Source organism: Pipra filicauda, unplaced genomic scaffold, assembly GCF_003945595.2.
Source record: "Pipra filicauda isolate LSUMZ 115617 unplaced genomic scaffold, ASM394559v2 scaffold240_size1633699_pilon, whole genome shotgun sequence".
Classification (NCBI taxonomy): Eukaryota; Metazoa; Chordata; class Aves; order Passeriformes; family Pipridae; genus Pipra; species Pipra filicauda.
The window spans coordinates 1,249,839-1,273,536 of record NW_024104355.1 but is presented as its reverse complement, the minus strand read 5'-3'; the positions used below and the strand labels follow the sequence as shown (position 1 = coordinate 1,273,536).

The window sequence follows — 23,698 nt, the reverse complement described above, 5'->3', positions numbered from 1 at the left end:
TGTGGCCTGATACTGTGCTGTGGTCCAAAAGCAGCAGGCAGATCAGTCTAGTGGGCTTGATGATCCTGATTGTGTGACCAGACTACAGTTATCTGGAAGGGGCCAAAGCTTCTTCAGTTTCTGGAAGCTACTGGCAGGGATCTGAAGGTCAGATAGCTGACAAAGATCAGGATCATTTTATCACATCTGCTTGGTCAAACCATAGTCTGAGCCACTAGTCATAAACTGAAGCTATTCTCCTTAGAACGTTATTTAAATTAAGTCAGGAGGAGAAGAAAGAGGAAGACTACAGTTATTCCCAGTGCTCCTACTCATCAGCTAAATATGAGTCAGGTTGAACTGCACAATGGACAATCTTGACTGCCCAAAGACAGCAGGGTGAATTTAGAAGAACAAAAAAAATAACTTTCCTTCTCCTAAGCAGAAAATATAAAATATTTTCTAGCCACCCATTACTAAATTAATGAATTGAAAGATGGAGTATCAAACAGGGTACAAGAACAGTGTCCTGGAAAAAATCCAGCATTGTCCTATCCAGCTGCTTATGTGAGGTTAACAGGAGGACTGATTTCTATTGTGGGAAATGCCCCACTAAAATCTTTTGTGTTCATTTTTGATTAACAGCTTTAGTCATTGGGGAATTATCAGCAGCCTGGTAAAAGTTCAAAGCCCTTTGTGTGAAGAAAGATGGGTAAATGGTTCAGAGAGGAGGGGAGGGTACAGAGTGGGGGAAGAAAGGAAGTGCATAGAGATGGATAAGGAGGCGAAAACAGTAAGGAGGAGTACAAGATAAATGAAAAAGAGGGGTGATAAGAAGGGAAGATGCACTATGATCCATTTTAACACAAATTCTCACATAGATATTAGTAGAACTATTGCTGATGGTGATCAAGAGAAAGGTAAAGAGTAGTTTCCAGATACTAAAATATTAAAAGAAGCTGAAGCGGGAATAATAATTCTCCCGGTAGGACTTTTGATTTTGAGCAGTTGCAATTACAATAAGGAAATTATACATTCTAAGTAGAAGAAAGTGCATTTCATAAGACATGTCTTTCATAGTATGCCCCGTACTATGAATTTGCCTTTGTAATCCATGTGACACCTACAGATAAGCAAGAAAAGTAAAAAAAGGAACAAAAACGTAACATGAATAAGAAAGCAACACAAAATTTCCATAACCTGCTGAAATATATTAAGTTTTAACAGCAGTTACGTGCATACTTGCTAGTGCACACTTTTTTTAGTTTCAGAGGTAATGCTACTGACCCGTAGAGTTCAAATGGTTTAAAGTACACTCCTAAAATAATTTTCTCCAACTCTCTTTCACTCAGAAGTACTTCAATGTGAACTAGAGGGAACAAATGGCAAAGTATTTCCTGCAAGAGAATTTCTACTGCAGAATTTGCTTACAAGATGGTCTGAAACTGTCTAGCTTTGCTAACCTGCTGTAAGGCATGATCATCTCCTAAAACACTGAATGAAAGGAAAGAGCAAGAAAGAAGCTGAATGACTTCTTTGTTTATGCCATTGCTTTAACTGGAACATTTAAGGCTTGTTCTGAGATGTCTGAACACGTTTATTGTTCTTTTTAAAATTTATTTATAATGGCATATTTCAAACAGATAAAAAGGCAGCAACAGTGCTTTGGAAATTCCAGGTAAACTGTACACTTGACATTTTGAATTCAAAATGAACTGGATTAAAATTCAGTTTAAATTAAACATACAGTCGGGCTATTCCTTTAAAAGGCACAAGCTCTAACAGGAGTGACATCTTGCCATTGCTAGTGGTCTCGAAGATCAAGCCAGAAAATGTAAAGTTTTCAACCCTAAACAACTGACTTACAATAACTTATTGATCTGGTCTGACACACTGAAACAAATGGAAACCTTCGAACTTCTCTCTTTGCTAATGCAATCAGCCTGTCCAAGCAACCAGGAACTTCCACTTAAAGGCTCTGTCAGCACAGACCCATAAACACCTCTGTGACTGTAACAGCATGAACCTAGTGAGCACACAGAATCCTATCAGATTTCTGTAAGATCAGGATCAAAGATACCCCAGCATGATTTCAAACTTGCTATGGCGGTATGGGTTCCACTATTAGCAACAGAATTACCACTGATAATTTCAGTTCAAGCATCCAGATTCCCAGAATGACAGCTCAGTTCTGACAGGCTCAGTCCAGCCTCAAGATTTCTGATTAGCCCTGCAAGACATACCTCTTCTTGCCTTCTACTCCAACACTGCATTGCCTCTCCCTCAGCCCAGCATTTCCCTACTCTCCAAGTGCTACTCTCATCTTCTGAGGTGTTGCAATACCCCTAACTTCCGTATCTCCCACCTTTCCACATCCCTACCAAAATACCTTTTCTTCCCTAGTCCTTACCACAGTTTGTACTGGGATATTCCCATGTCCTCTACCTCCTCAAACATGAGCACATTCATACAGATGCAGTTCACTGCCATGGGTTCCCCAAAACCCACACACAGGTACACAGGTGCTGCCCAGGTAGTCAGCACTGAATACCTTGTCAGCAGCACACTGTACCTCTTAGGTGCTGACAGGACAAATTGTGTTGTCAACCTCCTGTGGCTTGTGGACCATATTCTTGGACTATTTAATTTAGAGTAGAAGTTTCATCAGTGCCTCCAGCTGAAAAACATGGGTCAAAGCTGTTTAAAACTATGAATCATTATTCCAGAGAAGGGACAAGGAGCAAAACACGGCTCTGCCACCCAAAAATATTACCAAAACTGTACTCATTCGGTGATCACAAAGGTCACAATCCTGAAATGCCTCTGATTCCAGCAGGGATAAAAATTCTCCTTTGGCACTTACCCCTGTATAAATCAGAGACCATGCTTAGGTGACTGGAACTAATGGAGCTGAATGGACATGAGGGCCCTGTCAGCTGCTTTTATATTACAGATAACAGAAGAAAGAACTACCACCAGTGTGAATACATTCATCACTACCAAGGGAACAAAAAAACCCCCCAAAATACTAAGTAACATCAAACCTCAAGCATATTTGCTTCCATATATGCTGTTTTCTCTACTGAAAGATGATACAGATTATTTTTTTCTGAAAGGTTTGCTGTATAACTTACGTTTCATCATGGAAAAATTTAAAAAAAAAAAATAATTACAAAGAGTAAAACTTCCCAGAAAAATCAACAGAGAGAATGAATATGTGTTTATTTCAGAAGCTTTCATCGCTTAATTTCCTCAGGCAAACGTAATGTGTAAGGGCTACTTTTAATGTGAGAAATAAAATTCCTACTGGCTACTCTCTGAATGTACCAAATTTAACAGGAGGTGACAGTTGCACCAATTTTCTTGCCACTGCTTTACTATCAGAGCTTATCTTGTTAGACAGTATCCTAAAGATACAGACCTAAGATTTCCAGAAGGCAAAAAAGAAAATAGAAAAAAAAGGAAAAAAGAGGAGCAAATAGAATACAAATAAAATATTTTAAACTATACACTCTACATAAATAGTCTTACATATTAGTTTGGGCTGTTTTGAGTATTTCATCCTGGTAAAACTCATACACTAAAAAGATAAGAGAAGTTTCATAATGCAACTGACATTGACTCCATTAATGCACCATAAATACATTTATGTTTCTAAAATACATTTAATGACAGCAAACATAAAACTGTAAAAATTATACTTCCACTTTAATTTTGTGGGATAGATGGCATGAAACTAACTCATGAAATTTGCAGCACATGTTGATATTTAGGTGAACAGCCAGTATAAGTCACACTGATCCTCTTAACCTCACAAACGAAGTCCATAAACTTCACAACTCGTTTGTCTGGATTGTTCCTTACTCATTGGGTGATACTCTCTTCAAAATAATAAGCAAATAGAGATGCAGAAAATAACTAAGAATATTTCTTAGTAATTTTATCCCAGAAAGAAATACCAGAATGTATCTAACGCATGCAAAACCTGGAATGAAATTCCTAAGAGGTGTACAGCAAGCGGTAAGGCTGGAAAAAATAAAAGTCCCTTGCAATCACAGACACAGTAAAAGGGCACTTTCAGTTCTTTAAGTTTCCTGAGCCCACCCATTTAAGTACTGTGGAGGCAAAACGGAAAACCAAAACCTCCACAAAATGAAAAATTATGATTTCGGTATTGGTTTGATTTTTGATTTTTTTTTTCAGGGGGGAAGGATGCTCGTTTGTTTGTTTATTTTACATAGGAGAGCTATTGTTTCTTGTCAGAAGAGACAATAGAAAAGTGCAGAGTCTTAAGAGTCCTTGGGTGTTACGCACCATTTCCTTCCAAAGCTTGCACAATTATTTCACATCGGGTTTTATTAGTCTAAATCATGACATCATGATGTACAGAATAGAGTTCACTGGCACAATTCAGATCTACTGCTTAAATTGCTCGGAGAACAGATATGATAAGGTATGTTTTTGAACTAAAGAAATACAGCCTTCTCATAGAATGTGTAAAGAGAGAATTCTTTTGTTAGCTGTCAGTGAGATTTTGCTATCTCTGTTAAATATATAATGGTTAGTGTCATAACAAAGATCAGCCATTGTGTTATGGCATTTATCTTCATGAGTGAAGAGAGGAAGGGCTACTGTGATTTATTCTGTCTCTCCTCATGAGACGATTAATGTCATAAGAGATTAGTCTTCAGTACTGACTCGTATACAGAATAAAATACAGGGCAGGAGTGGGATGCTAGGCAGTTTTAATTGCCACAAATTTGGAAGCCCACATTACTTACTTACATATGGCATGGTTGACAATTAGTCATCTAAGATTTTCAAAAACAGAAGAATATTTTCCAGCTCAACAACTCATATCCATTTTGTGTCATTTATTTGTTCAGTCCTTTTCAGCAGTCTTTCCACACAGCCCTTTTCCCCATCTCATCACCTAACTCCACCCACACTTGTCCTCTTAAACACACCCTTTATTGGAGAACTGAAGTCCATATTGGTTGTTTATAGCAATTTTTGGTAGCATCTGTTTAAAGGTTTAAAAAATACACTATTTAAGAACTATTACTATGAAACATTTGTCACAATACAGGCAGATTATAAAGAACAAATAATGGCTCTGTATAAGCTGTACAAACAGCTTTCCTCAAGATTTGAGAAAAGTCACATGCTTACCTCTTCCCAGCAACCTTGTAAAATAATCTGAACATCCTAAATTGAAGATAATAATCTTTCAAAAGCCTATCACTTTGGAGAAATACACACAGAATATTTTGTTTACAGCTGCCTGCTTCTTCTTATGAAAGAAACTACTTCAAATAATACTGTGCTGGAAAAAGTACCAACATCATAAGCAGAAGTTCTGTTAAAAAGGGAATAATTATTTTTCTCCAGAAATGGCACACGAGTTGTCTGCATTTTCTTAAATGCATCTCTTCTGGATACTCTAAATCATAAATATTCTTGATATAAAAGGGTCTTTTTGTTAAAAACAGAATTCTTTACCACTGGTGTACATCAAACAGGACACATTATTAAAAAGCTCTCACTTTAAAGTGTTATCTTTATCTAGGCTTCTCAAATATTGACTTAAACATTTTTATCAGGCTGTTGATCACATCCACATTCAACGCGAACAGCAAACGAGACCAGTCCTGACAGTGAGACCAGACGGGTAACAGGGCAACATTATGGCAGGAAAAAAGTATTGTGAAAGCTAAGGACATTTCTTATTGATGGTAAGTGGATAGGAGAGAAAAATCAATGGGTCCTCATCAGTACAACTGTCTACCAGCTGGATGCTGATTTCCCTTAGAGATTAAAACCAATAGGAGCAATCACTTGGTACAGGTGTACAAATTCAATAGGACACCCAGCCTACAGAGAAGAAAAGTGAACAGTGACTTCAAAGCCGGATTTTGTGAAGAGATAAAAATGCTGATTGTTAAACCTACAGTTTGTAATCAGATCTTGAAACAAAATACAGAACGTGTCTTCCCCATGGGGGTACAAACTGAAAACATTCAGGATAATCTGCAATTGTTGTGAAGGCTCCAAACTCCTGACCCTACTTGAAGGAATTATTTTGAGCTGCAAGACTAGCTGACCCCTTCAAGTCAAGCTGGACAAGCACTGACCAGGTTACAGTGCAAGATGGGCATTAGCCACACACATAATGCAACTACATCACTGAATGCCAGAATCACAGCAAAGTAATTGGTCAACTGAGAGGAATCACAGAGGGTTTTATAAGGGAATATAAATACCGAGAATTCTCATAAAGCTAGGCTTCCTGTTCCAAGACAAGCTTCTATTTTTAAGGGCCCTTAACACCACAGCACATTTCTTATCCCAAGACCCCTCACTATACACTGAACAGATTAAACTGTTACCTGTTGGGATGGTGACTGTAAAGCAAGAAAAGCAAACAAAGAAAAAGTAAAACATGACTGTTATACAGTATATTCCACTATGGGTTTTATTCTTTTTCTATGTGAAACAACATAGGTATGCATGAGGATCTGAGTTTTCCCAAAGTCTCATCTCCTCAGCAAACGTAGCACTAAAAATTGTCAGCTCCTAGGAAATGCTACTGGCAAATAAATTGAATGTCTGTGGGGTTTAGGCATGTAATTTTATATTTAAAGTTTTAGAAGTTGATAATAACATATGTTTTAGCTGTATGGAAAAATTACACTGCCAAGACTTGGGCTTCCAGTGTAACTACTGAACTAACACCGTACTTTTGAAATAATCACAGAATTACAGTATCATTAAGGCTGGAAAAGACCTCCAAGATCATTGAGTCCAACCTTCGAGTGAGCACCACCATGCCAACTAAACCACAGCCATGTCCAGTCGTTTCTTGAACGCTTCCAGGGATGGTGAATCCACCACCTCCTTGGGCAGTCCGTTCCAATGCTTAACCACCCTTTCAATGAAAAAATTCTTCCTGATGTCCAATCTGAACCCCCCCGGTACAGCTTGAGGCCATGGCCTCTTGTCCTGTCACTTATTACTTGAGAGAAGAGACCGAACCCCACCTGGCTACAACCTCCTTTCAGGTAGTTGCAGAGAGCAATAAGGTTTCCCCTGAGCTTTTTTTTTCTCCAGGTTAAATAACCCCAGCTCCCTCAGCCACTCCTCATATGCCTTACTTTCTAGACCCTTCACCAGCTCTGTTGCCCTTCTCTGGACACGCCTCCAGCACTTCAATGTCCTTTTTGAAGTGAGGGGCCCAGAACTGGATACAGCTCTTGAGGTGCAGCCTCACCAATGCTGAGCATGGGGGGACAATCACTGCCCTGTCCTGCTGGCCACACTATTGCTGATACAGGTCAGGATGCCATTGGTCTTCACCTGGGCACACTGCTGGCTCATGTTCAGATGGCTGTCGACCAGGACCCACACGTCCTTTTCTGCCAGGCAGCTTTTCAGCCACTCTGCCCCAAGTCTGTAGTGCTGTGTGGGGTTGTTGTGGCCAAAGTGCAGGACCCAGCACTTGGCCTTGTTGAACATCATACCATTGGCCTCGGCCCATTGATCCAGCCTGTCCAGGCCCCTGTGCAGGGCCTTCCTGCCCCCCAGCAGATTAACACTCCTGCCCAACCTGGTGTCATCTGGAAACTGAGGATGCACTTTATCCCTTTGTCCAAATCACTGATAAACATGTTAAACAAGACTGACCCCACACCGAGCCCTGGGTAACACCACTGGTGACCGAACACCAGCTGGATTTAACACCATTCACCACCACCCTCTGAACCTGGCCATCCAGCCACTTTTTAACCAGGGGAAGAATACACACATCCAAGCCATGAGTAGCCAGTTTCTACATAAGAATGTGTTCTACACTGAGGGAGACAGTACCAAAGGCTTCACTGAAATCCAGGTAGACAACATCCACTGGCTTTCCCTCATGCACTAGGCTGGTCACCAGGTCATAAAAGAAGATCAGGTTGGTCAAGCAGGACCTCACATTCCTAAAGCCATGCTGGCTGGGCCTGAGCCCCTGGTTGTCCTGTACGTGCTACGAGATGGCATTCAAGATGATCTGTTCCATAACCTGCCCCAACACCAAGGTCAAGCTGACAGGCCTGTAGTTCCCTGGGATCCTCCTTCCAAACGTTCTTGCAGGAGGATGCCACGTTGGCCAAATTCCAGTCATCTGGGACCTCCCTGTTTAACCAGGCCTGATGATAAATGATGGAGAGTGGCTTGGTGAGCTCTTCCACTGGCTCCCTCAGTACCCTCAGGTGGATCCCATCTGAACCCATAGACTTCTGAGTCTCTAAATGGCACAGCAGGTCACTAACTACTTCCTCCTGAATTGCAGGGGGTCTATTCTGCTCCCCATCCCTGTCTACCAGCTCTGGGGACTGGCTGCCCTGAGGATAACTGGTCTTTCGGTTAAAGATGGAAGAAAAGGCGGCATTAAGTACTCTAGCCCTTTCCTCATCCTTGGTTACACTATTCCCCTCTGCATTCAATAAAGGATGGAGATTTTCCTTGGCCCTCTTTTTGTTGTTAATGTATTTATAAAAACACTTTGTATTATCTTTCACAGCAGTGACCAGACGGAGTTCTAGCTGAGCCTTCGCCATTCTAATTTTCTCTCTACAAGACCTAATGACATCCTTGTACTCTTCCTGAGTTGCTTACCCATATTTCCCAAGTCACAAACTCTCCCCCACCCCCTCCTCCAAGCTCCAGTAAAAGCTCCCTATTCAGTCAGGCCAGTCTTCTTCCCCAACAACTCATGTTTCAGCACACAGGGATGGCCTGCTGCTGCACCTTTAAGATTTCCTTCTTAAAGTATATCCAGCCTTCCTGGACACCCTTGTTATTAAGGGCTGTTTCCCAAGAGGCTCTCTGAACCAGCGTCCTGAACATGTTGAAGTCTGCCCTCTGGAAGTCCAAGGCAGAAGCTTAGTTGACCCACTTCCCTACTTCACTGAGAAATGAAAACTCTATCATATCACTGTCACTACGCCCAAGACAGCCTCAGACCTAGAATCCCCAAAAAGAGGGGTTTTTTTTGTTGTTATTGTTGTTCTAGAAATAACCTAGGCAATATAAATTGAAAACAATTCTGCAAATTCCAATAGGATTTTTTACTACCAAACGAATGAGAAAATATTTCAGATGACAAACTGTTGGTTGGGTTTTTTTCAATTATTTTAAAGGGATTACCTATAATTTCAACAATACTCCTTTGGCTAAGTTAGACCATAGGGTAACTTGTTCTAAAAATAAACAGAATGCAACATAACGTAAACATAATATTTCATTTCTAAGACAAAGGCCCTGTCTTTTACAAAGGAGGGAAGACAGATTTTTTTTTCCTTCTTGGTGTTTCCTTGCAATTCTTATACTCCCAAAGCCTGAGAAAAATCCTAACTTTAAAGATGAAAGTTTGGAGACTTTTGCTGATTATCTAATTAAGTGAAATGGTAGCAAAATTAATAAATAAACAAATTACATGCAATTTTATCCTTGAACTGAGAAAGTCAGGGTTTTTCTCATTTTTTCATTGTCGGTCAGATTTTCTCCTCCCTTAGTATCTTTGCTATTCTACCTCTCATTGGTACATCTCCATTTTATTGTTTCCCAATGCAGTGCTGTCATTTTTCTCCCTAGGATTACATCAGTATCACCCAGGCACACACTCTTTTCACCACATGACATGCCAACAGACATAAACCCAGTTTCATTATCTTCTACTAATCCCAAAAAATGTATGCAAGTACTAAAAGTAATAAGCTTCATAACTATTATTATGTATGTATGGAGCATTTAAAACCTCATTTTTTTTTCAGAACATTAAACCTCAGAATGCTTTCCCCAGATCCCTTCCCTCCTCCTCCACACCCATATTTTTCTATAAAATTAAGTCCAAAATTTAACAACACTTTAACACATGAAGCTTCTTGCCATAACAGCTCCAACAATGCTGATTACAGCAAACAGGTGCAGTGTTTTTTTAATTTTCTTAAACCTCTTATTCTCTTTGTAGCTCCTTTAGAACCATTTTCCAACCACCATGCATATATACCAACCTCACTTATCTAGGCAGCCTACTTTGTAGATCTGGCTCAAAATGATGACACGAGCATTATTTCAGTCTACCTAACATTACTTTAAATAGCTTGAAACTTTCTCCTACAAGCTCAGACACTAATATAATGAGTTAGCACATAAAAACTACAGTATGAAACTGAGTCTGTCATCATTAAGGACAGTTAAAATTTACTGCACAGATTGATTTTTTTTTTTTTTTTAATTTAATGGAAGTGTTGAAGACTCTGAGAATTATAGAACCATAGAATGGTTTGGGTTGGAAGGGACCTTAAAGACCATATAGTTTCAAATACCCTGCCATGGGCAGGGACACCTTTTACTAGACCACATTGCCCAAAGCCCATCCAAGATGGCTTTGAAGACTTCCAGGTATTGGGCATTCACAACTTCTCTGGGTAACCTGTACAGTATGATGAGAATGTTTTGAAAATGCATCAAACAGTATTTCCAAGCAAAGTAGGTAACTCTATGAATTAATGGAGACACAAGTGGGTTTTTTTGCAAAATAACAATTATTTAATTAAATATTAATCTACAAAAAAAAAATCTAACAGGTCCCTGAAGAAAAAAAATGTTTTTATTACAATTTTATCTACTTTTACTAAGGTATCTTGGATTGGTTTTTTGGTTAGTTGGTTTTTCTAAACAGATTAAAAGTCAGTAAGACAATGCTTTTCTATCTTTCAAAATCCATACAAAACATTTTTGATCAACTTTTTGGACTCTATTACTTCTAATTTTTTCTAGTTCCCCAGCTTCTACTGGCGTTTCACTGTGTAGTTCACAGAGCAGTTTAAAGACCACTGTTTTGGAGTCCACAGAACACAATAGCTCAAATTGTTGCTCAGACACTCACTTTATCCTCAAGGCCTTTCACTCTGCCCAATCGTATTATTGCTTATCTCTTGCCCTATATCCTGCACCCTTCAGTCAGTTATGCATCTGTTTGTTCACTTCTCCCACATTTATAATCTCTTTCACTGGAAAACTCCCCATACAGCAGTATACGAGTTCTGAAGTCTCCTCTTCAGGTGCCAATGCTGCTGCGGACCTAAAGGCTAAATTAACAAGCCACCATGGTTACAGTTAACATCAAACATTTCCTGCGAAGGGCTGACCAATAAATAGCACAGGTACTGAGAAGTTCCCATGGAGTTACTTAGTAAATGCAACAATCATCCGTGATGCGTGTATAACAAGCATGCAGTAACTTGCACAGACAGATTGATAAAAATCTCCGAGTTTACTTTAAGAAGCCACAGCCTTCTACTTCTTAAGTGCTTGTACAAATCTAAACCGGAGCATGTTTTAACATCACAACCACTTAGTAGGGCTCACCGTCGTTAGAACTCTGTCTCATGAAGAGCAGGAAAGATCCTTCTTCATAAAATAACTGCAGTGTTCAAGCTAGCTTAAAGCAGTAATTCCTTTTTCTTTCAGTGTCTGCTCTTTGGATGTCCATCCCATGCTCTAAAAGCGACAGATTTAACTAACAGACTTTCAGTAAAGACAAGGAGCATCAATCCAAGACAAAGTCATAAGGTTGGTTATCCTTTACATTCCATTCAGATGGGTAGCTCTCATTCCAAAAGCGATAGGGGAAATTGGAAGTGTGCCAGCTGATCCCTGAACACTGACTGGAGGAACAGCATTTTAGCATGAAGAATTTGACTGGCAAGCCAAACAACCACAAAACTGGACCTACCCAAGAGGTGGAAACAGCATCCACTTCTTGGTATCAGTAACTGTCTACCCAAAGGACGCTGAGCAGATCAAACGTCCAGTAATGTAGCCTATTCTCCAAGTCAGTTTTACAGGCCTGTAACCCAATACTTGAAAAAAAAAAACATATATATACATATGTATGTAGAAAAGATTTGGTCTGCTAAGTCAGGAATTCAAGGGGTCATATCAAAATATTCAATCCTTACTCTGTCCTCCCAACAAATATTTCCTTTTGGGATACCTGGCAAAAAGCACTTTAGTTATTGCCCAGGAGGCCACTGTTGTACTGCGATCTGTATTCAAAGTCTCCAGCTGCACAGATGTACTAGGCAGGGCGAACGAAGTCATCACAAGAATCTCCACCATTATTTCAAGAGATCAGTAGAACTATCAGAGGCAGTTCATGCTCTACGGTATCACTGCCCTCTTGTTTTCTATGATCTGGCCTGATGGACCCAAGCTTTTGCTGAACTGCCCAATCATTCTGCTGACATGTGCTTAACAGACAGGAGATGTTTAGCAATGCAATGCAACTTGACAGCACAGCATCCCAGGAACAGGAAAAAAAAAAGACAAGCAACCTGTTGGACAAGGATTGTCAATGTAGCAAAATCGGCTATTTTTCTTATTCTTGACAAAAAACAAACAAACAAAACCCAACCCAAACTTTAAAACCAAGAGACCTCAATACAAGAACAATCTGGGCAAACACTTGGTAGTCCCTGACATCTTCAGAAAGGTACACACCTGTGGAGCCATGGAACATCTTGAAACCAGTAATAAAAAGGTATCAACATCTCTTCAATATAAACTTATTTGAAGATTTCTTCAACAGTGAATTATGGAGCTTGTTCCACAGATAGACAGTGAGCCTCACTAAGTTATTATACTTTTTTTCTTCCCAAAATAGAAGATGAGTGCTTGCAAGATGTCTCAAAAATCTGCATTATGAATGACACAAATTATGAAACAGATCAGAATGCATTAAGCACTACTGCTCTAGATACAACCTGCTGCAGCATTGCTATATCAAACTGCCAAAAAAATCAAGCGTCTAAGTCCAAAATGCCTCAAAATAAACAGAGAATATGAATGAGAACCACTAACCGGACACAGAATTCTCAATCTGTACAAGAAAATTGATGTTTTCTGTCTGGTCACTGTCAGAAAAAAAGACTTAACAATGCATCTGAATTCTAAATTATACCCATTGGACAACTTTTCATAATCATTTCATTTTCCTAGTTCCCCCATTTTTTTAAGTAGCATGTGAATTTTCACAAAAAAAGATCAGATTGTGGCAAAGGCCACACAAGTCATAGCTTCTATGGGTAATGTAAGTTACCAAGAAATTTTACTGATTTCACAGAACTGTAACTAGTGTGACTTCTTTTCAAGTTTAAACAGACAAGGTGACCTTCAGGCCCTTTCCAACGTTACCTTCTATAATTATCAGAGTAACGCTCTAATTAAGATGCTTTTCTCACTCTCGAAACCAAATTCCAAAGAGGTTCACATTGGTCTTACCTGTCTAGAATTTCTAAATGATAGAAATGTCAAATGAGGTTCAAGAAGTTGGTATGATCAGGGAATGTCATGATTTTGAGATAGCTGCCTATCTGAGTCTTGTTTCAGAAGTATGACAGCTGGCTATGGATAGTAAGGGTCTATTTTCTCCCACTACCCTTGCTAGGCAATACTGGCAGGCAGGCAGAGTGACATGGAATGTCACTTGCTTCTCTGATACAGCAATGCCAGCAGCTGATGGATAACTGGGAATTCTGAGGCATAAAAAGAATTAACATTTATCCAAAACCAGATATAACAGACGTTCACTTACAACTGATGGTAAAGAAAGATAAATAATCAAAACAGGAAGTTAACACTTAATGAAGAATGAAGCTAAGTATTTTGGCAATACAATACTGGTAGAGTCTCATCTTATATAAAAAGAAGGTTCAAATCACAAAAACAAGAACAAATCATATGGAATATGAAAGTTGACTGTGATTTATTAGAGTTCTGGACATTTTACAAGGCATCTCACCACCTATGTGAACCACTACACAGTTAGGCAGGCTCTCTAGACTGCTAAGTGTCAGCTGAAATGGAGTAAAACTTTGACCTTCAATGTTTGATATATACTTCAGTTAAGACTCTCTTCCCTCTCTAGACATCAAGTTACACAGAAAGCTAACTAGGATAAAACAAACAAACCCTGACTAGAATGATTGCTTCACTAAACTCCTGATCCTGCCTATACTTAGGCAAGATCAGAATAGAGAAAGAAAACAGCTCTGAGTTCTCTGAAACAAATAATCTAGTAGCTCAAGATCTTGTCTCTCAAGGAACACTTCCGAAGTCATAGAGGTTTAGGAACTGTTGTTATCTGTAAGTCAGATCATGCTTTATAGGATGCAACTGTCATCCACAGGATAATGATCTCTAAAGCTGAGCTCTACAAGCAGTGAGGAGATTCTCATCATCACAGGCTTGGGTAGACCAATCTATGTATATAGGAAGACAAGTTTTAAAACGGAGTATGTAATACGTGCCTTTTAAATAAACTACATTCTGATGCTCCAAAATCGTGAATAATAATCTAGGACATGACCTGGAATGTCTTCTACAGAGAACTATAGCCCAACCCTCTGACGAGTCTGATGATTCCAGAGCAATAGACTGAAGTGTGGTTGCTGATCCTGGCAGATGCCATCAGACAGAAAACTAACCTCAGTGTTGCACTACAAAGCAAGTCTTTTCAGACACCTGAGGTACAGGAGGTCACATGACAGTCATAACCTGCAATCTAACAGTTGGATCCCGTATGTTAAAAAACTCATGTAAAAGGTCCTCCAATATTGAGGAAAGCTACATGCCAGAGTCCACACAGATTTTGTCCTGTTGAGCTCAAGCGATTAGAAAGAGATGAACTGTTAACAGTCAAAGGATGGAAACATTAGATCACCCAGAGATTCCTGTTCCAACGTCAGAAACACCAGAACTTGCTTGAACCAAAGTGGATGGAGCTGCTCTAGACCCCTTCGACACTAAGTGCCACCCCTAATCACAATCAGTGGAGACACCAAAGAAGCTCCATAAAGACAGCATGCACTGTCAGATGGCTTATTAACTGTCTCCTGACACTCATGATGCCTGTGCTAAAGCACTGCCACCATTCTGAAAGTCACAGGTCATTCTTTCAAACTAAGATTAGCTTCAGGGTAATCAGCAGGCACCTCTCTACTGTTTTTCCATTCCCAGCAAGTACATCTCCTCCCAAGAAAGCAACTCCAGCAACAGAAAACTATCTAGCAGGACTTTGCAAAAACAGAGCAGCCTCAGAGGGACAGTACACCAATGATCTGGGGGGAGGGTAATTGTAACTCAAAGTTGTCAAGTGATTAAATGGGCCACTTATGAACAAACTGTTGCACTGGAGCAGCATTAGGATTTGCTACCTGAACTAAAAGGATGAGCAAATGGGCTGTATCAGGATGTGCTGCTCATTATTCTGCCTTTAAATTTGAAGCTGACCCAGAGTGAAGGCTAAGGTATTTGATTCCTTCAGTCTGCAAGTTCCTCAGAAGGAGGATTTGCTCTGTTTCTAGTGGAACCCATGGAACCATAATGAAATAACTTCCACTAATCACATCCTCTCCAACGTCTTGGTAGCACAAAAGGAGGCCTCTATTTAGTTATTGCTATTTACAGGGAATGCCAAGATTATCATCATCATACCCAGCAAAAGGGAAAACACCTTGAAGTTTACAACATTAAAAAAAGAAGAAAAAAAAAAACCTATTACTTCAAAGCCAAGAGGTCAAGTTTAGCAAATTATTCTCCAAGTGACTGCTGATCACAGTATAAAGAACAAAGAAAAGCTTCATCAGGAAAGACAGTTAAGTTTGGCTTTTCACCTTGAGGACAGCATGCTACCTAGTCCAGACTAGGATGCTGCAATGACATGTTTTGATCCAGGGAAGTGGTGAACTGGGCTAGCAAATCCAAAGGAACCTAGCTGTGAAGGGTGAGCAGGGTGTGGTTAGTGGAAACTATTTCACTGTGGTTCCACAGGTTCCACATGCAACTGACCAAATCTATTGGAAGAAAATAGATCAGTTACTTCAACAGAAACGTGCCATATGTCAGGAAAATACTGGCTCTTCTACAGAGAAAGGCAAGTCAGATGACACTGGAAACATTCACTAAACATTAAATCATACCTTAAGGCACTGAGAACACCTTCACACTATTGAGGAATGCTCATATTTAGGTTCCTGTAAGGGTATTCTCTTATGTAACCCTGCTTTGATAGAAGTAATGTGAAGTTACTGAGAACAGGTTCCATTCCTGGGTCAGGTTCCTGCCCACCTAAAGGTCTGTGATGCCAAGGATTAAAGGGCTGTCTCAAGACAAAGAGTTAAAATCTCATTTTTCTCCATCTACCCTAGAAAAATGCAAAAGGTGAGCTATAACAGATGAAATTCCTATTTTGTTTGTAGATCACCTTAAAAGCATGGGTTTAATATTTTTTATTTTAATAGTGTTATTTCATACTAACAAAAAAAACTACCAGGAAGGTAGGAAAAAAAAATAACTTCAGGTTCAACCTTGTCTAACAAGTGCAAAAATTACTTTGAATAAAACAAACTGAAGGAAACCCTAGAGCAAACCAAAGTAAAATATAGCTCTTCAAAGCAGCATTGATTGTGGATCAAAGGGAAAGGCCATCAAAACTTCCCAAGCCACAATGTTTCTGCATGTCTGAAAAAGAATTAACTTGGAAGAAATATGGAAATAATAGTAGGTCTGTGTTAAGCCAACAACAAAGAAATCCTTAATACCATAAAACAAAGTTATGTCAAATCTCCCATTTTTAAAGATACACGAAGCTCCTTTCTCACAATGCTTTAAAATGCTATTTATAGTAAGAAAAGCGAAGACAACATAAAAGTCAAAGGGATTATCAACACTAGTCTAGCTACACAGAAGTTACTCTTTTACTTTTTTGTTTCATCTGCAGTCTTCAAATATGAAGATGTAGTACAAAAATATTTCCATACCGCAATATGATCTGTTTCAACTACACTATCTCAGCCTACCAGATGAAGCAACAATCGGCTTTTGGACAGTCAGCCACATTAAACAGTAGCATGCAAGCTAACAATTCTAATGGGCTTTTGTTGTTTTTCATGTTTTTTTTTCCAGCATCGGTTTGCTTATTTAATGAGTATAATTTTCTTAAAGTTTACAAGAGCAAGTGAATAGCTCTCAATTAAGAGCTGGATCCTGTCAGGAGACTACTGCGAAAAACACAAGAATTTAGGTATGAACATTAGGCACCCAATATGCACGTCAACTGAACCACAAGGACTCTTCATAGCACCATAAAGCACACAAGTCTTCAAGAACACGAGAAAACCTTTCTTTCAGAACAAAATTTGGAGAAGAGCAAAAATACTAGAGAGGCAATCCAACACATGAATAACCAAACAAGCACTACTGTTCTCACTCTTGGGATTTTCTTCAGCTTTACTGTCAGCTAGTTGCAGAGACTAGACTGAACTGCGTTTCAAAATACGACTTACAGGAAAGGGCAATAATAAGGGCAAGCTATTCAGAAAAGGAAAAAAATCCTTTTAAAATGTTGCCATAAACTATCACCCTTCATAGGCAGATGATCTCTGCTTCTCAGCTCTGCATTCCCGAAGCGAGCAGCCTCCACTCATTTTGTTCAGGCCTCTTTCCGCCTTCTACAAATAACAAAAGGATCGTGTCTAGAAGTCAAACGATAAAAGTTGGATCACTGCAACCTACTTAAAACCTATTTGCCACTTGTGTGGCATAGTATCCTTCAGCACGTTTCGGTCTCAGTATTTTTCATTTCACTATTTTTTATGCAGAATTTTATGGCATTGAATTATTAAGAGGCAGAATTCGCTATTTCAGGACTTTAGGTAACAGCTTGAGAGAGTTCTTGTGAAACTAAATGTATAAAAGTTTTTTCAACTGAAAGGAATCACTACAAATTGCTTTAGCTACTCAACTGTTTAACCTTTCTTTTCAATTTTAATGAGTTCCATGTATGACCAGAAAACAACAATACGGTTACATCAAATGACGATCAACTAAAAGACAGGATGTTTCTCCTCCTTCCTTGAAAGATTTTCTTTTGTTCTTTTAAGTGTTCCATCTTAGTCTATCAGACACAAAGAGCAGAAAACTCATATGGAGATAATGCCGTTGTCATACATAAGCACTGCTGTAGTCTGCTGCAAAGTACAGAGTTGACATATTGGGTCTACATCAAAGATATGCCCTTTGGCAGGTTGCAAAGACAGGTTGCAACTTTGTCCATAAAAATGCGCGTTCTACAAAATGGGTTCTGTAACATGAACTGTTAGTGGTATGCCACCATTCCATTGATCCTGCACATGCGTTCATTTCTCAGGAATGCTCGTAAGCTGGGCTATGCCTTGCCCTAAGATAAGCAGACTTGCATGAGGAAAAAAGCAGCATGTCGCAGACAGAAAGATTCAACTCTCTGCAGGAGACTTCTTCCATAAAACACAAGTTCTGGTACAGGACATGCCAGTGGTTCCTGCTTTACTGCCTGTATCACATACGTGGTATTTACAGCAAGAGATTAAAATTGGGGCAGTCTTTTCCTGCTTATGTTTTAAAAATTAAGAGAACAGCTTGAAAAAACACTGCACTGCAGGAACTTAAGCTTTCAAAGACTCCTTAATCAAATACTAAAAATTAGTAAATACAACACTATCAGTTTGGAGCCTCACCACTTCCAAGTTACAATGTATCTTAAGACTGCCATGTAATAAATATATTTTTCTGAAATACTTCTGCTTTTTTCATTGTGAATGTGGGAATTGGAGCGGTGTGTAACGATTTTGGGCTCGAGTCCAGTTTTTGTACTCCTTTTTATCCATAACTATTACATGGTGCATTATGAGTTTCAATATAGATTGAACACAGAGAGATGACCATATCAATTTCTCTCATAATTACTGTGAGAGAAGCAGTAATAGAGGATGAATGAGGCAAAAGTGTAGCCACAGAAGGAAGATGATTTTACAACTATGAAACAGAACTACTACAGAGACGCTGTTGGTACCATAACTACCTCTCCCACAGATTTCCTGAACAGCTTTGAGTAAGGTACTTAATCTTTCCATGCCTCAACTCGGCATGGGTAAAGCAGAGGTCAAAATACTTAACCTCACAGGCATGTTGCAAGTATAGAAACATTTGCATTTGGGAAGCTACTGGGTGCTGCCAATAGCAGCTGCATATGTACGATTGAAATATAAAACAAAAATCTGCTTCATCACTGTCTGAAAGGTGTATAAAAATTAAGTACGGCACCTCACAACAAACAAAGAAAATAAAATTAAAATTCAGCAGCTCTAGTGAGTGAACTTAAAATGTTTGGGAAACTAGCATGCAAGTACAGCATTTAAAGTGCACAAGAGAGTAATAAAACAATGCCAGCTATGTTACCTCTGTCATTTCACACTTTTTAGCACTTCACTTTGAAAGCTCAATATTGTTGTAATGTAAGGGCTTTTGTAAAAAATTAACACATAAATATTCGTACAGCTCCTGTATGTATTAATTCACCCTCTTCTTCCTAAAAATAATTCAGCAGCATACAGTTTTACAACATATTGATCTAGGTAACTCATGAGTCATTTTTTGTGAGTAGGTATCAATCACTTCATTGTTTACTTGTCTGTGAAAAGAAATTGATTTTAATCAAACCTTGCAGTAATATCTTATTGATGTACCCCAAAAAAACAAAGTCATAATGAACCATCAGGGTCCAAACATAAAACACTGTAAGGAGCAGCAATTTTGGCTTCAATCTTTCATTGTGATTTGCAAACATACATGACCATAAAAGTAGTAAAGCCCAGTGCAAGACTGTAGTTGGTCCGAGCAGCAACACATTCACATAACAGACTTGGGGCAAGCTCTACAGAACTTGACAACCCCAGGAGGCTGGACAAAACCACACTGTGGACCTTGTGTACCTCCACCACTTATTTACAGCATTGTATCAGCTTACATTTTACTTAATTTTAGCAAATCATGATTCTTCTGTGGCAAATGTGAGGTAATACAACATCATGAAATAAGAGTCTTAGCCCTTCTCCAAAGCAATGGCTCAGCCTTTGTTCTCCAGAGGCTTTAAACTTTTCCATGTATTCCACCACATGGGAATAGCAATTTTACTTGATACACAATAAATCCTTTTATGTGCGTTTGTCAAACAAAATACAGCTTACAGTGATAACTGCAGCAGCAACTTGAAAGAGTAAAGTTAGGATAGCAATTGATGTATTTTATAGATTTTTGAATACACGTTGTCAGTTTAAAGCACAGAGAAACGAGTACTGTAGCAACATCCGCTGCCAAAATGATTCTGGCAAAGGTGAGTGTTTTACTGCAGTTAAACTTCTGTTAAGATCGTGAGAAGACATGCGGACAGTAGCGACACCATATCAGAACATCTTCACTAATGCTGCATTCTTACAAAATGTTGGGGGATGTACAGTGAGCCACATCAGAATTTAGCGCTGCCCAAGCCTACGAGAATACCTCGATACAGCTTACAGAGACATCTATAGGTAGTGGCTGTCTAATACCTTATAATTACTTACATAGGAGAGAGGTTGAACTTCCTATCTAGGAATTCATATAACAAGGTGAAAACATTTTTACCAGAAAAGTGCTTCACAAATTAACTAAACAAATAATAGTAATAAGATATCACTATCCATTACCAGAAAGAGATGCAGCATTAGTACTGGCACGTTACTTAAGCAATTCAGTCTGTATCAGAGGTGAATAAAAGATAAAGTTGGTGTAGATACAAAAAGCAATGTAACCAGCAGCCTGTCTTTCCAGCTTCGTCATCTTTCTACACACTCGGCTGAAGCTGAACCAATCCCAACTTCGCAGAAGACACACATACGAACGTGTACAACCATACGTGCTGTACCGTGCATAAGTATTGGTTTTAAAATTCCTAGAATGGAGAGAACCCGAACATACTCTGAAACGGAAAAACAACATAAACAATGTGCTCTGTTACATTTAGCAAACAGTAATACAGAATCATGAAAACAGATACAGTAGGGTAGGGGAGACAGTTTCTTAATGAAGTGGGAATGGACTAGCTCTCTAGAGCCACGGAGCCTTTTCAAAAGCGGGTTTGACTGCCCTGGATATTTGCAGGCTCGGTGGGAGAAGTAGAGAGGGTGAAGCGAAATCCCAGGACAGTTGTCTCTAACGCCCCTCACCCCGGTCCTCCTGCCCGCACTAAAGGAATAAAAACGCCATTCCCGGCTATTTCACTTTTCTCTACATTAAAAGGAGGGATTTCCTTGGGATATCTTATGCACGAACTTCGCAGAGACAAGCACAATCCCTAGGCATTTACACACACACACACGCGTAAAAAAAAAAAAAAAAAAAAAAAAAAAACAGAAGAGAAAAGAACAGAGGAATTTCCTCACGCACACACCGCGGAAGGGACGCAGCTATTCCCCCTCTCCAGGCAGGCAGGGACCGGAGGAAGAGTCGCGGGCTGCACGGACCGCCAGCCGGGCTCAGCCCGGCACTCGCACCCGCACCCTCCCGCCGACCGCGCTCTCCCGCACGGGCACTCTCGCGCCCCTTCCCGCTCCTCGCACACACACCCCGGCTCGCTCTCCCTCATCGTCCCTCTCGCTCGAAGTCCCTCGCACACTCTTCCCCTCAGTCTGGCTCACACTCTCTCTCGCTCTCTCTCTCTTCCCCCCTCCCGTCCGTCCCCAGCGGCCCCGACCGCCGGCAACAAAGCGGCGGGGCGGGCAGCGCGCCGGGCTGGCGGCGGCGGGACGCGCTCGCCCCGCACACACACGCACACATACAGTCACACACACACACACATACACTCACACACACACACACATACACTCACACACACACACACATACGTACATATACATGCACACACACAATGCTGCTGCTGCCGCGGCACCTACCAGGCGGGCAGCCTCGGCCCAGGTGCGGTCCTTCTTCTTCCTCTTGTCTTTCATGTTTGCATCTCATTGAGATGGTTCGGGGGGGGGCCGGGGGGTAGGGCGGACCAGGGAGGGGGGCGGGGGGGGGGCGCCCGGAGGGGTTCCGCACGGACAATGATACGGTGACACGGAGCTCTGGAGCCCCCGGGGCGGGAGGGGCGAAGGAGGAGGAGGAGGCGGAGGAGGCGGAGGTGTGGGGGGGGAGGCTCCCCGCGGCGGCGGCACAGCTGTGACAGCTTGAGGGATGCTCCGCCGCGCTCACAACAATGCGCTGTGACGTCACGCGGGGGGACCGCGCCCGCGCCCAACATCCCCCCGGCGGCGGCGGCGGCGCCCCCCGCCCCAGCGCGCGCCCGGCCCCCGAAGCCTCGCGAGAGCGGCCGCGGGCCGGGGGCGGCGGGCAGGGGAGGGCGATGGCGGGCCGGTCGGTCCGCGCCGCCGGACTACAACTCCCGTGGTGCACCGCGCCGGCCGGGCGGGGCGGCTCCCCGGGGACGCGGCGCTGGGGGCGCCGCCGGGGCGGGGGTGGCGGCGGGTGCGGCCCCTTCGGCCCCCTCGCTGCCCTGCCCCCGACTCAGGCCACGCCGCCGTACGTTCACACCCAGCCCGAAGTAGCGGCCCGGCCCTTTCCCGGAGCGCGCCCTGCTTGCTGGCGCTTACTTACGGCTGGGGCAGCCCGTCGCCCCGGCGGTGCTCGCCCGTGCCCTCGTCGCTCCGTCTGGACCCGCTACCGAAACGTGCCGAACCAAACCCAGCCCCTGCCAGCTCGCAGCGATCGCGCGTTAGCGCCTCAGCTCCTTCCCTTGTCGGAACAGGAAAGAACATCTTGTTCCAGTGTGTAAACAAAGGGAGTTGATGTGCTGCGCTCGTAAAACCGCCGAAGGAGGTTTTCTTTAATTGGATGACCCAGGATTAAGATGCCCACGAAATGCGAAGCAGAGGGACTTGGCACACCTTCCTGAGTTGCAGGATATTGTGATGAGGGTTCCCCCCCCGCCCCCCCCCCCCGTTTATTCTTCTCGTTCAGATATTAAAGTGCGTTTGGTATATTACTGAAATACATTCGATATTTTGTTTGGAGAGAAACGAGTTAGAAATTTTTCTGGGTTTTGTGTAGTCATCGATGCAGTGCTTGATCCCTCCTTAGTCCTTTTCTCAGCAGCACCCGTGTTCCGCCTTGCTGCGTTCGTTTGGTAACATTAAACCTTATTTTTCCACAAATACGCAGTTTGCTGGGGGGGGGGTAGGGGGGGGGGCAATCATGCCCAGCTACGACTGTGCTCAACCTGTTCTATCAAGAAAAGGACCGGGGCAGCCCTGAGAACCTTTAGGCCCTGAAGGAAGCAGAAGTGACATTCTGATAGCATTACCCAAACACTCTGAAAGAGCACTCAAGATAGCCTGTGATGGTTTTGCTCTTCCTCATCATCCTTATGTTTTAAGAGGAAATGATGCATGAAAGATAGTTCATGACCATAACACCTTTCCAGATTTCAAAATTCATTCCCACTTAAAAATGTTAGCAAAATAAAATTCTATTAAAACAGCTGCTTCTAAATTTTGGGTTGATTCCAGGCTCTATCATATTGATCAGGGGATTTGAGTATGCCTCAGAAATATTCTTGTGAAAAGTGTTGTTGCAACTGCAATGTTTCAGGTTCAACAATGATGTTGTGTAAAAATTTTACAATCATCCAGTTGTCGAAACAGCTACATATTCCTTTCTTATTTACTGAATGCCTTCTTTGTCACCTTAGTAACATTTAGAAAGGAAATGCTTACTATTAATATCACTTCTTTGTCTATGTTTTGTTTCTTTGACTTTA

At 41.2% G+C, this 23,698-nt stretch overlaps 1 protein-coding gene across 3 annotated transcripts in view; it reads right to left on the bottom strand.

Annotated features, from left to right (window-relative positions):
- Positions 1–22,688, bottom strand: part of ASXL3 (ASXL transcriptional regulator 3) — a 130,539-nt gene extending 107,851 nt beyond the window's left edge. For 2 of the 3 annotated variants that reach the window (XM_039381789.1, XM_027750102.2), the window contains exon 1: positions 21,834–22,115. Coding sequence is in view for 1 of the 3 variants with exons in the window: in XM_027750102.2 (XP_027605903.1) it covers positions 21,834–21,887 (54 nt within the window). In the remaining 2 variants the exon portion in view is untranslated. Of the gene's footprint in view, positions 1–21,833; positions 22,116–22,532 lie in introns of those variants that run through there. The other variant, XM_039381790.1, reaches the window with a different exon arrangement.
- Between the last annotated feature and the right edge of the window lie 1,010 nt (positions 22,689–23,698).